We start from the raw sequence: 14588 nt of genomic DNA, 5'->3' as shown, positions 1-14588 counted from the left end.
TTGAAGGTCACATTTATTATAGGAGTTGTGCGTTTTTTGGAAAATACGACTATAGAACTTTTGGAAACTGATAGATCTAGGCCATTTTTAACTAACCAGATATTAAGACAATTAAGTGAACTAGACATGGAATTGCAAGCCTTAACCACAGATTTATCAACGGAATAAAAAAGAAGATCATCTGCATATTGTAGCACATTTATATGGGAATTTATAGATAATTCTAAATCATACGTGTAAATATTATATAAAAGTGGGCTTAGTACCGAACCTTGGGGAAGGCCTTTAAAAACTGTACGCTTTAACTCGGTAATATTACCATCTTTCTGAACGATTAATGATATGTATCTGCATGATAGTAAATTGATGATAAAACGTATTAATAACGTAGGAACCTGTAGCTCTAATAATTTGCGTTGTAGAATAGAAATGTTCACATTATCATAGGCGGCAGAGATGTCCAAAAAGGCAGCAACAATATCTTCATCACGCGAAAAAGCTATGCGAATATCTGTGGTCAATATAGCTAAATTGTCTATTGTAGATTTTGACTTCCGAAAACCGTATTGACTATTGGCTATTAAATTATTGTTTTCTATAAACCATTCCAAACGATTCTTCACTAGATGTTCAGCAATTTTAGTTAAAACGGAGGACAACGCAATAGGTCTATATGAGGCAACATCAGTGGTAGGTTTGTTAGGTTTTTTAATCGCTATAACTTCTTGAGACTTCCATGTTTCAGGAATATTACCTGTGACCATGACGGAGTTTATTAAATTTAAAAAATACATTAAGGCAGTATCACCAAGATGAGATAAAAATGAGTACATAATACCATCCTGACCAGGAGATGAATCTTTAACATGTGAAAGCACACCTTTCAATTCATGTAATGAAAAAGGAGAGTTTAAAGAGGAACTGTCATCTATCAAAGACGATTCCAAAGGAAAGTAGATCGATTCAGCAGCTGATGGAGGAGCTAATCTGTCTAAAAAGGCATTTGTTAAAAAAGGGGGAAGTGAAGACGATGATAAAGATTCTTTGAAAGCAGATCGAAAACGTTTAATACTTGTCCAAACTTCTGAAGGGCACATAGAAGGAGATAAAGAAGTACAAAAATTTTTCCAGCCTGCCTGCTTTTTATCTCTGAGGAATTTACGTGTGGTACTAATAACTTCATTGAGAATATCTAAATTTTCATTGGACATGTCCTCAGCATAGACTCTCTCAGCTTCCTTTCTTCTGCTTACAGCAACCATACATTCTCTATCCCACCATGGAGGAAAAGGAATCTTATTAGACGGATTTCGTTTGACAGAAAAAATCTGATCGGCAGATTCTATTAAACATGTAGCCAAAGCTTTAGAGGAATTGGTCTCACCACCGCTAACTAATTCAGGCAAATCATTTATTTTAGATTCGACAAGGATTTTAAATGCAAGCCAATCAGCATTATTTAATTTATATTTCACACGAGGTTGTCGTTTTTGATAAGGAGAGCGTCTAATAGGTGAGGATATGATAATCGGGAAATGATCACTGCCAAAAGTAGATGATGAAGTGTACCAAGAACGAGAAGAAGCAAGATCTGGAGTACAAATTGATAAGTCAACCGCGCTAAGCTTTTCATTAGGCTTTGTACGTCTGGTTGGTGAGCCAGTATTAAGTAAACACAAATTATGTAAATCTAATATTTCAACTAAACGTACACCATTGGAGTCAGTAGTGCCACAACCAAACATTTGGTGATGAGAGTTAAAGTCACCCAATAGAAGGAATGGACGACTAAGTGAAGAAAGTAAATTATTAACGCTATTGAGAATAACAAAAGAGGAACGAGCTAGGTAAATGGAAACTATAGAAATATTATCAATTTTTATGCCGACAATATTAATGGCATCATTAGAGATTAATGAAGAAAACGCTATTTCAGAAAAATTAATTGAGTTCCTGACAAGTAACGCTACGCCACCATGGCCATCAAATCTATCATCACGCAAGCAGGTATATCCTGGGATCCTTAATAGGTACCCTGGCTTCAACCACGTTTCAGATAACGCAACAACAACGGGAGAATGTTTATTTATCAAATATATCAAATCATGTTTCTTTGGAACAACACTCCTGCAATTCCATTGAATTATCTTGGAATCCATTATTTTTAATAACATTAACTGATTTAATTTTTTCATTAATAGAGGCAACGTGGGACGGTTTCAATAAGTTTGAGTTTATTAAACTAGTTAATAATGCTAGTATCATTTCTAATACATCAGATTTTTCTTCTTCTTTATTTTTGTGTCCAACCAGAGCACTGCCATTTTTAGGCTCTGGAACTTGGAAATCTTTTAAAACATTATAATGAGCAGCACGATCATAACCATGTTGTGGTTTACGAGGAGAGCGAGGTTTTAAGAATATTGTCTTTTTATTTGAGGCATTAGTAGAATTATCACGAGATACAGACTTCGATGCGGAAGAATATACGGGTTTTGGTACTTCCGGAATTGTTGAACTTAATGCATCTGCGTATGAAGGCTTAATAGAAGAAAAATATTTACTGGCTTCGGCATAAGACATGCAGCTCTGAGCCATTTTAACTTTGATTTCTGTCTGTCTCACAAATTCTGGACATGACTTATCTATCGCTGAATGGGACCCTTCGACTTCACACATTACACAGTACAGAGGATCTTTATCTGACCTGTCACATGATACACCTGCATGTTGACCTCCACAGTTATAACATATTGGAGTCTTAGAACGACATTGAACTTTGGTATGACCATAACGGCAGCATTTATAGCATTGTATGGTAGGATAAATATATATTTCTACTGGAAGAGCATTATAACACATGAAAATCCTTTTTGGTAAAACTTGCCCATCAAATGTTAATACAACTGATTCAGAGGGTTTCCAAGAAACCGAGTCATTAATTTTTACCTTGCGATTCAAACGTCTTATTTTAAGTATTTTGCCGCAGCCTATAGGTACGGATACATTTTGTTGAACTTCCTCTACACTCCAATCTACAGGGACCCCGCGAACTAGACCCATTCTTGTTACGCTGAAAGTGGGAATGAAGGCTTTTAACTTTTTCGTTTCCAAAAGATTGCAGTTAAGAAAATTATTGGCGTCTTTATAATCGGAAAAGCCAACTACGCACCTGTTTCTTCCTATACGCTTTACACTTCCGGGAATAATATTATTAAATTTGTTCTGCTTTAAAAAATTGCCAAATGTTATTGGATGGAGAATAGTCCCATCGTCAGGTGAACTTTGAATACGTTGAACATGTATAAAATAAGGGGAAACATCGGTAGAAACATATTCAGCACGGCCAATCGAACGGGGGTCCGTATTGGTTACTGAAGTTGTGGTGTTGTTTAAATTTCCCGCGTTAGAGTCTTGAGAGATATTTGAATTTTCCGTGTAAGATGTTGATGGTCGAGAGGATGTGCTATGTGAATTATTATTATTTTGCAAGTGTGGAGATGACGTGGATTGAGATATAGGTTTTGAAGTAACCTTTTTAATTAAAATTGACTCATCTTCTACATTGCATAAGCTTTCGCACTGACAGTAATCACCGCTAGAACCACTACCTTTCTTTTTCTTAATTTTCGTACATTGGCGACAAAGGCGCAAATAACGTGTTCGTTTACGACTTCCTTCACCTGTTTGAGATGATACCGAACAATCGGTATCCATTTTGTCAAATTCATCTTGTGAACCAACAGATACATTTGATCCCACAGGGAGATTCAAGCCAACAAGGCCATCATCCCCCCGACCTAGATCGGGGGGCTTGTTCATACAATATTTACAGAAATTACAAAAACTTACCGACTACACGATGACACTATACACAAATATGATATAAAGATTACATATAATACAAAAATTAAAACTACCAGCTTATCCTCTGCGTTTTAACTAGTAAAATTAAATTAAATATTCAACACCGTGAAAAATACGTCTACCATGAACGAAGTTTCCCGCGCTTTTTCTTTTTTCATATTGTCTAATAGCTTTTTAACACTGGAGTAATGAATGTGGTTGTCTTAAAATGTCAAAACCAAAACGCCTAAATACTAAATAGTATTATACCTAGCATTTTAGCTCTAAAGACTTATTGTGTGTGAATGAGATACATAGTAAAGTGATTCAGTAAATAACTCTTCTCGGGTGAGGACAGCTATACTCAAGAGCCCTTTTGAGCTCTAGCTAATAGATGTTCTAGCGCGGCCAGTGGCGCCACCTCGGTTTAATAATAATTACTTATTACTGTTTAAATTAAAGCAATTTATAGGTATGTTATCTATAGCTGGCGGCTTCAACACATTTACACTTTGTGCTTGTGTAGTGTCTGTGAATAAGCGCGAGACGTGATGTCAAACTGAAATACAATCACAAATACATCACGAAAAGACTGTCCGTCTCTCTCGCGCTCGGTCAAGCTTATGAGTATAAAAGAGACAGTTATTGTTTTTCTTTTGCTACTGTTTATGTTGATCTTTACTGTTTTATATTATTATTATTTTATACATGTTGATCTTTTTTCAAACATTACCAGGGCAATCTCGTGAAATGGTGCACAATGTTTTTAATTATTTTTAGCATCTTAATAAAAACAGTTTAATGAAAAAATGTTATATTTAATTTGACATCAGATGCGACTGGGGTTTCTAAGAGGAGTATTGAAAGAATAGTTAGTGAAGTAAAAGTGAAGTGTGTTGAGCTAGATGGAGCTTATGTCGTAAAATGAAAAATTATTTACACGAACTACTCTTTCACGTTCTTGGTCTGGCTTAGAACTTTTGGATTCACCCTCGTATGCACCTAATATTTATATGTATTTGACACATTTTTATTTATTTACAACCCACCCAACCTTACTAAAACCAGAGTGGACTAAAATGTATAGCATGGCAAAAATCATATTTTGAAACATGCTGTATGTGAAATTGCATTAGTGTGAGTACTGTGAACCCGCCAGCTTTCGATAATCGACCTATACTAATTACTATTTACTATTTAGTCTGTGACCAGAACTTAAAGTGTAGACAGTGTGAATGTTAGCCCGTTGCTGTTTGGACTTGATTATTTGCTTAATTATTACGTGTTGTGATTTTATGACTACTGCAATGTTATAAATTCTAAAATAAATAATGATAATATAAATAAATAAAAAACATTTCGTCGACGTCTCTCTACAAGTCTTCTCGTCTTCTCTTTGGTCTTCAAAAGGAAAATCTTCAAGAAGTTGTTCACGATTAAAATTTAAAAATGGAATATTTTGATAATACATCTGAGAGAGACAGTCAGAATTTTTTACCAGCCCAGTTTAGAGAAAAAAATGAAGGTATCGTGAACGATAGACCAAAATTTAAAGAACCATTCTGGATTTTCGGATATGGTTCTCTCTGCTGGAATCCTGGCTTTGAATATCAGCAATCAGTAACTGGATATGTAAAAGGATTTTCGAGAAGATTTTGGCAAGGAAATACTACACACCGTGGTACAGATTCAAAGGTAAATGGTTTAATCAAAACAATTAACTGTAAAATACAGGCATAAACTTAGCTCTTTATTATTTTTGTATAATATATGTGTATTATAAAAGTTCTTCTGTCTTAAGATTTAAAACATATTTAGTAATTTTTTTATCATAACTTAAAATATAATCTTATTTTCTATAATAAGTCTGACTTTGGCTGATGCAACAATAATGTGAGCTTTCATGTTCATGTATAATATCATATTTATGTTTTCACATGACTCAATCCTACTTACAAAGCATAATATATATAAGTATGAATTTATAGCTTAGTATATATATCATGAAACATTACACATCATGATTGATCAAATATCTAATATATTATTACAACCCCCATTTACATTACAATGTTTGGTATGAATATTCAAATTTTACATTTCTATTTTATTTCATGTGTATAACACACAAGGTATACTAATTAATGATGTTACAAGTTATTTGAACTATGGTAAACTATTTTTTTCATATGTATCATTATATTGTTATCTATAAAACCTAATAATCCTTTAATAGACAATACAAATTTAAATAAAAAACCAATGATGTTGAACTAAACTCTTAAAGATAAAATGCCTATTAGTCTATATATATAATGTTTATTGACAAGAGTAATTTATGTTGAGTCTAAAGGGGCATTATCAATTACCTGGCTATAATCTATGCTAATGCAGTGCAGTGTTTTTTTAGGATGAAACTACAATTTTCCCTTTAAGAAACAAGAATAGCAAAATTAAGACAAAAATGTGTCTGACCCATGGGTCAACCATGGCATGCCAATGGTGGGATACAACACATACTTTACTTGATCTATGCATATGCAAGTCTGTAATATTCCTGAATTACATAGAATTTATTTAAATCTGAATTAGACAAAACATTTAAAAAAATCTATTAGATATATCTGAAATAATAGGATGCTGATGTAGGCACTGTTTGCAGTGTTGCAGAACAACTGTAATGCAATTTTATGAATAATATGCTATATTTTATTTTCTCTGACTTCAAAAACCAAAAGAGGAAGAGCAGATATGCAATAGGAATACAATTCAATACAAGCATATATTAATAGGCAAGATAGTAGTTTTTTGCCTTGTTTAAAAGAATAATAATGCATTTTATATAACTCTTCAAAGTTATATAACTCATATAGTTTGATAACCATGAATTTATTTTGGTACTTGAGTGCCACGCGATGTCAGTTTTATAATTTGTTGACTTTAGAATGTAATTAAAGTTTTATTTTTTGTAATCTAATAAATAAATTCTTTATACTTTCAGCCTGGACGAGTTGCAACGTTAGTTGAAGATAGAGAGGTATGTACTTTGCTTATGTCACAAAAATTATTAATTTTGTATCATATAGGTTTTATTTAATACGGGAAACTAGACAGACAAAAGTTGCATTAATCATATCCGACTGTCGTCCTCAAGTTATTGTATCATAGCTTTTGTATCCGGTATGTATTGAATGTCTTATTCAAGTTTAAATATGATAAATTTTAATTTGAACCTATTAAAAAAAAATTGCTGTATCTTCTAATATCTTATTTCTTTTCAAATTATGTGTAGTTATTGTGACCTCATACATTCATTACGAACTTTACATTTCAACAATCTTTTGGTTATCCAATTATTTCCAAACTTCAATCGGTACCGAATCATTAGGCCACAATTCACAGTTTCCTAATAAAACGAAAATTGCCAATTGATCTCAATTTTTTATCGAGTGACCATTAAGTTTCGTATATAATTAGCTTTACGCGCAATTACGTCGCATTTCCTACTTTTTTCAACGAACTCATTTTGAGGAAAGATCTTGTGAACGAGGTCACGTTGGTAGCTTCAATAAAACTGGCTGAATGAATCGAATAAATCGAAAGAAATGACCGAAGTTCATTGAATACAACTTAAAATTGAAGGGGTTGTAAAGGCACACGTAAAACACCTCGTTTTTTCTACAGGTTAAGATTTGTTAGGCTTATAAAAAGGGCTTTCCCGTCAATACTTAAGGCATATTGGTTTAATTATAATAATTGTATTTATTCTCGCAATGTATTTAATCGGTTTAGGTACAGACTTGGGTAAATATGCTGATAAGGGTATGAGTCTGGATAATGTAATGTCGAAATCGCTATGAAGTGTTTACACATTAGTCCAATTATTGTTATCAGACCGAGCACGTGCCTATATTTGTTTACTATAATCACTTAAAATGTCTATTATAATTAAACTTACTAGACATGAAGCTAATTTGGAAGGCTAAATTTTTGTGCAATACCTAAAATACTATCTTATCGGCGAAAATTCCGCATTTTACTTTTATTATTTATACCTAATGCTAATGCATTTATTAACTTGGCTATTGTAAAGCTTGAAACATATATACATATAACTGTTTAAAACACGAACAATATTGACTCGTTTAGAACTTAATAATTCGTTCAGTGATGTACCTATGTCAAGCTGTCTTTAAATAGGTATTTTGTTATATATATATAACATAATACAAGCATTTATTGACCACTCCTGATATTTCCATGATTCGAATTCTAAACTATAAAAAGGATAAATCAGGAAAAAATAATTTATTATAAAAATTTAGTTACGTATCGCCATTGTAAATTAAATCGAAGACTTCCGTCGATTTGCGAATTGACAAGTGTCTGAGTCGACCATCCACGTGATTGTAACTTTACACAAGCACTTAGATCTATGTCATATTTCAAAGAAGGATATAAAAATTTTATTTTTGAAGTGAATAATAAATATCTCTTGAAAATTACTTTTTAACAGCTACACATGACCAAGTATGTAATTTATAAATTATACGAACCCAGTCGTGGGGTCGATTTTTACATAGTTTGGTTAAATAATACATGACACGACTGATCACTAATTTGCCGTACAGTATGGGCAGTAATAATCAGTGAACACAATTTCTTTACATATTAGGATTATGCAAGAGAAAAAATAAATGTGGTCACTTTTGTGTAGGTACCAACCCATATAGTATATTGACATCCGTTAAAACAAAGGATATCTGGTTAATAATAATCCATTATTACTATACAACAAGTGTATATTGAGTCAGATGTATCGTATTAAACAAGACATATTATTATAATCGTTCTTTGACTCATGCGCAATGTCATGATAAAATCATTGACCTAGTTTCAAAACTGTAAAGCTTCGTACACTAATTTATAATTTTATTTGTGTATTGTGTGGTATTCCCAAAACCTAGAAGGTCAATGTTTACTAGTATTGTTATAAAAAAAAAAGTTTATTTGTTTAGCCGATTAGCGAGTCGTTATCGCTTTAAAAAGTCAACAACAAAGAATGTTGGTCAAATGGAAAATCGATTAAGAAGCATGAAATTAAATAGTTTAAACCTCTCTATTTATCCTCAACCAAGTAATCCGTAACAAGATTATTTTTAAAGCTACGCGTGTAGTATCACACACATTTTTATCGTACACGGTGAACACTTCGAAAAGACATTTGCATAACGTTATATTTTTATGTAACAACCGTAAGGCGATAGAAATTGTAATAACAAGATTATAGAGAACCTACTTAACAGCCCTTATATCATCATGTCAGTGATAAATATACACTCACGTTACGCGTGTTATTTAGGTGTTACAATAGTAACGTTATTATAGATTAAATTCAAGTGCAATTTAAAAAAAAATTTTTTAAAAAGACAAAAGACATCAAATATTTTCCAGCTAGGAATATTAAATTCGATTGTCGTTTTCAGTACTTTATTTATGTTCCCTCCGTTTAAACCTTCCTTGAACTTCCACAAATATTTCAGGATAAGATAAGCCGAATCGGTCTAGCCATTCTTAAGTTTTGGCGAGACAAACGAATAGCAAAATATAGATATATATATATTTGGCCTTAAACTTGAATCATACTTTGACTAGTATATAATGAAGTCTTCATTGTATATTGTCTAATGAATTATCTCCTGTTAAGTTTTAGAGAAAGTTAAGACACGCAATGAAACCATGATTAGCGTTAAAAACTCGACGGCAATATTTTATTAAAAGAAACGCTTGGAACTGCCGAAATAAGGCGAATTTATATATCAAAATAAGGCGACTTATATATATTATATCTGAACAAATTACAAATACGCAACACGATATAAATAGAACTTTTCAAGTCTCCCCCCCCCCACGCGTTAAAAGATTCGATTCATTCTATTTTGTTATTCGCAAATACCTACGCAATATACGTTTACTGCGTAGAAGATTTCTATTACAAAAATAATCTTGTTATTACTACGTATTAGCTTTATAACAAGACATTTCCATAAAATATTGGCAATTTTTATCGTATCGTGTTTATATTAGGATTGTTAATTATTATGTACGTTAAATGGAGATGCCGTTGAAGAACTCCGTCGTTTAATGATCGTTTGTTGTTTTTAGCAGTAGCAGTTCATTAGCTGACAGGGTCAAAATGCTGCATGGTTCCTCGTTTTTAGCAAATAAATTATTTCTATTGTTAGTCCTTACTGACCCGGTTTTAACGTAGTTTGCTAAAGATTAAAATTGTGCCACTTGTTCGAATGATAAAACCTAAATTTACCGGTCATATAAGCATAGCGTAGATAAGGTCAACGTTCATATACGTATATTATTAAGTACGAAGTGATGAAGTCAATACATTTTTACCTCGCGAAAATTTGCTTAGTAATTTTAAGGTAGACAATAATTATTGAACGTCATCAGAATATTATGCAGTCAAAACTTGATATAGCCACATTGAAGCCAAATAGTTGCCAACGTTATATCCGATAGTTGCTATAAGCAATACACATACATACACAATTACATTAGTTGTGTATGTATGTGTATATTATTATAGATACATATCTATCTAGTTTAGGTATAAGTTATGTATGTAAACTTTTTGTCAAATGAAATATTAGAAAAGAAATAAAAATATTTATTAAGACGTACGTAATTAAATACGGGTTAAAGACTACCCTAGTGTTTAAAGTAATCAGTCATTTTAGCCCAGTCTCAAATATTTTTTGCATTCTACGTTTCATACTCCGCAAGGTAAGAGTATCATCAGCATTAAAGTCATTAAAGGCAACAAATTTTTGCAAAACGATTATAGCGTTAAGAGGCTCGGAAATTGTTGTTGGCTGAAACTGTTCTTCAGGGTCTTGCTGGTCTTCGTTTTCGTTAGTGTTATGATTGTGTCGCTCACGCAGTCATTTAGCGAACTAAATAATTGGTGTAAAATATGCAAGGTCAAATGGCCGGGAAGAGGTTCGGATGAGGTGGGAGAAAGTGCGTAGGTAATAATACGCGCCTAAATATCGTCCGTATTGTTTTGTTGGCACAAGAAGCGGTTGGTCGTTATATTCGATGAATATCGATAAAGTTTTGTCGTTGTAAACGATATGTCGCTGTATCCGATGTTGTTATAGGCGGTATGTTTGCTGAATAGTTTACTAGAGGTTCGGGCGGGACTTTACAATCTGACTGTAATTACCGATCGGTCGTTGTAAACTATGTCGTTATAATCGGTTTCGACTGTAGTCATATTTTTTAATATTTTCTATAAACATATTTAGTATACTATATTAATAAAAATTATCATAATTCTTGGTTCAATTATCGTTTCGAAAATATAAGGTACTTGTTGTTTTGCTACCAACGTTTGTTTTTCGCTCTATCACTTTGATGTCAAAAGCCAATTGAAATCGCAAACATTGACGTCAAGACAAAACAATTCTACGTCAGATATTTGGCTGGTTATCTAAGGTACTCTAAAAATTCATAACAATGTTTCGTTTCGTTGAATCGTGTTGTCGTTCCTAATTACAAAATATCTAGCGTACTCTTGTCTGATGTCTTTGATTCTTAGAGCTTATTCACGTTGACTCGCGGGCGCGGTGGCGGGCGCGGTCACGATATATCAAACATATGGCGTAATATCCAAGTGTTCACATACGAAATGCACGTGCGGTCTAAGTAATTCTCCGCGCCCGCACCCGCCGCCGCGCCCGCGTTTTCCAACGTGAACAAGCACTTAGATATAACAAGAAGACTTGCAATTTTCACAATCATTATTATTAGCATGTAACATAAAAATGATAAACTAATCGATTACAATCTGCACCATTAATTCTTGTTTAATCTTATCTATAGGTCGTTAAGCCATGAATTAACTCGTGTTTAGTTCATGGTTCTCGCCCGATTAAACAAATGTTATAACTTATAATTAATTAACATTAATAAAAGCTATAAGAACAATTATTACTCTGACTTTGCGTGGACTTACGACTTTCCTGTACCTTAACTAAGTTCCATTTTGTTGTCGTTGATTTTACTTGCATTCCTCAAGTAGGTAAATAATGGAGATGGAGATCTCAGAAAAAGTCTGAGGAAAAAATACTGGATACAACAACTTCAAAAATAAAACATTCCTGGGTTTAATCAATAAATGTTTATTGTTTCAGGGTGTCACTTGGGGCAAAGCATTTCTTGTAGCAGCGGATGACCATACCGCTCTACCATACCTCACCAATAGAGAATGTCAGTTGGGAGGCTACAGAACCTACACGGTACACTTTCATCCGAAGTCCCTGTACTTTCCAACAAACCACCCACATAGTTCAAATCACCTAAATAGTTCAAGTTTCCCACATAGTGCAAGCCAGAAAGACGCTGTTCTTTATATAGCAGTGCCGGAGAACCGACACTGGCTTGGCGCAGCTCCTCTTCCAGACATAGCTAAACAAATCTTAGAGTGCCGAGGTGCTTCCGGGTCTAATGTTGAATACCTCTTACGTCTAGCTGATTTCATGAGAGAAGAGGTACCTGAAGCGCTAGATGAACATCTTTTCTCCTTAGAAAGATTAGTTAGGAAATTCGCCTGTGATATGAAGATATGCCTTCAGACTCTTATGTTTGATAATAGAGTAGGCCCAAGTCAAGAGAAAGAAGAACCAAGTCAGGAAGAAGAAAAGGTTTCAAGTTTCCAATTCGCTTCTAGAATTCCTGATAAGAAATTGCGTTGTGTCAACATGTGATTTTGTTTGATTTAATGTTTGAACGTGGTGTAATGATAAGTATTTTTTGCTGATGCTCGAAGTGCTGGTTGCTCGTAGCATATAAATTTTAAATAGTAAATTTTCCTACTTTTTCTGAAAGAACCACTTCTCCACGTTATATCAAACGTCAATTTGTCTTTAGTTAACTTAGCATTTCTTATCTCGGCTTCTAGATGTTTTTGGGATTTTGAAGGCATTGTAAATGTGACAATTAGAACGAATATTATGACTAAGTTTTAATTATGTACCAAATCAAAATATAGTTTAATCAAATCAACATAACGACATTAGTGTAAGTTTTAAGGTAGAAAAGATCCCACGCAATGTATAATAAACTCAAATTATTAGCGTGTGTTGCGACCATGTTTTCTTTTAAATTGTTTTAGTTGAGCATAGCTCTGTCATCATAAGTTTCATAATATTCATTGTTCCTAGCAATAGTTTGATAATAACGTTTGACATATGACATGACAATATCAAATAAAAATACTTTTTCATAGAGCAATAATCAATTTATGATTCAATTGTTTAAACAACAATAAGGTACCTAATATATTTTCTACTGTTTATATGTGACATCTTTTGTGTAATAGAAAATTATTACACATAATTTCAATTAATAAAAATTAATAATCTTGACTCGTTGGACAAATGACCGAACACTTTTTATTATATGGAAACTTGGACATAAAATTTAGTTATTTTTTGTATGCCAAAATATTAAGTATTATGTTAGAATAGAAATTTTGTGTTAATTATTAAAATATGGTTTGTTATTTATAAAGAGATTATAGTAATTGGCTATTGTATTAACTAGCTGAAAGCTGAACTTAATCTTAAGATTTTGCTAATTCAACCAATTACAAACCAAACAAAGTTCTTGACTCTAGGGAGCATTTAAATAAGAATGGGAAATGTTGCCTATATAGCTTATGCAGCTGTTAATCTATTATTTCTCAAAAGTTTGCATAATGTGTGAAATGATATGGTATCAATGTTTTCTGGTTTTCGTACTAAATTTAATCAAAAGTCATTCAGACTATTAATTAACACAATAGTCAAATAAAAAATAAAGTAATTCTATGTCCCTTCGTAAAAAAAGTTATGTAAAAATTAATTAATTATAAATTTTATATTACAACATTACAAACAATATGTCATAAGAATAATATGTATAGTTATGCAGTGCTAAGCGCTTTGAATATGCTTGACTTTATCTTTTTATTTTTGGTTCCTCATTATTAAAACTTGTGATAACTAATATTTGTAACAAAGGAATGTATTTTTATATTGTAATTTAAGTGTAATAACTGTGTAATGTTTTTGTTTTTTATCTGTAATGCGAGGTCAATATAATAATTTGTGATTAACTCGATTCAAATTTATTATGTATTAAATTTTGTAAACAAATATATAACAAAATTATCAATTTCAAACTGTTTTTTTTTTATTGTGCATGACTTATAAGGAGCAAATCCAGAAAAGAAACAATGAAAAGCAACCGTCTGGCCTGAGATTTTTTTATCGTTAGGTGATCAGACTTTTTATATAACGGGGTAAACGGGCAGGAGGCTCGCCTGATGTTAAATGATATACCCATGGATATTGTCGTGGTTTGGTCACGATGATATCCTTCGTATGAGCAAATATAGATTTCGTTTATAGAGTAGGCTATAGCAAAATAGACTAAGTAAATAAATAAATCGTTCATTTGTAAAGAACGTGGTAGGTACATTCAGATTTATTAATCATAAAAAAACGCACAATCAGCTATATTAAAATAATATCATCATAATACTAAGACCAGTTAAGATATTTATAATTGTTGTTGTAATTTATAACTATTTCGAAATAAAATTCAAAAATCATTTAATCATAGGGGTAACACATTGTACACTTATGACTTGTCAGTAAAGAAATACATATTAATGCTTC

The 14588-nt window shown here is 32.4% G+C and overlaps 1 protein-coding gene across 1 annotated transcript; it reads left to right on the top strand.

The window, feature by feature from the left end:
- Positions 1-5038: 5038 nt before the first annotated feature.
- LOC125051697 (putative glutathione-specific gamma-glutamylcyclotransferase 2) lies at positions 5039-14040 on the top strand. The gene is made up of 3 exons (XM_047652208.1): positions 5039-5541; positions 6848-6883; positions 12060-14040. The coding sequence occupies exons 1-3, from the start codon at positions 5296-5298 to the stop codon at positions 12630-12632; spliced, it is 855 nt and encodes a 284-aa protein (XP_047508164.1). The 5' UTR covers positions 5039-5295; the 3' UTR covers positions 12633-14040.
- The last annotated feature ends 548 nt before the right edge of the window (positions 14041-14588 follow it).

Source organism: Pieris napi, chromosome 8 (assembly GCF_905475465.1).
Source record: "Pieris napi chromosome 8, ilPieNapi1.2, whole genome shotgun sequence".
NCBI lineage: Eukaryota > Metazoa > Arthropoda > Insecta > Lepidoptera > Pieridae > Pieris > Pieris napi.
This window is presented reverse-complemented; position numbering and strand designations above follow the sequence as displayed.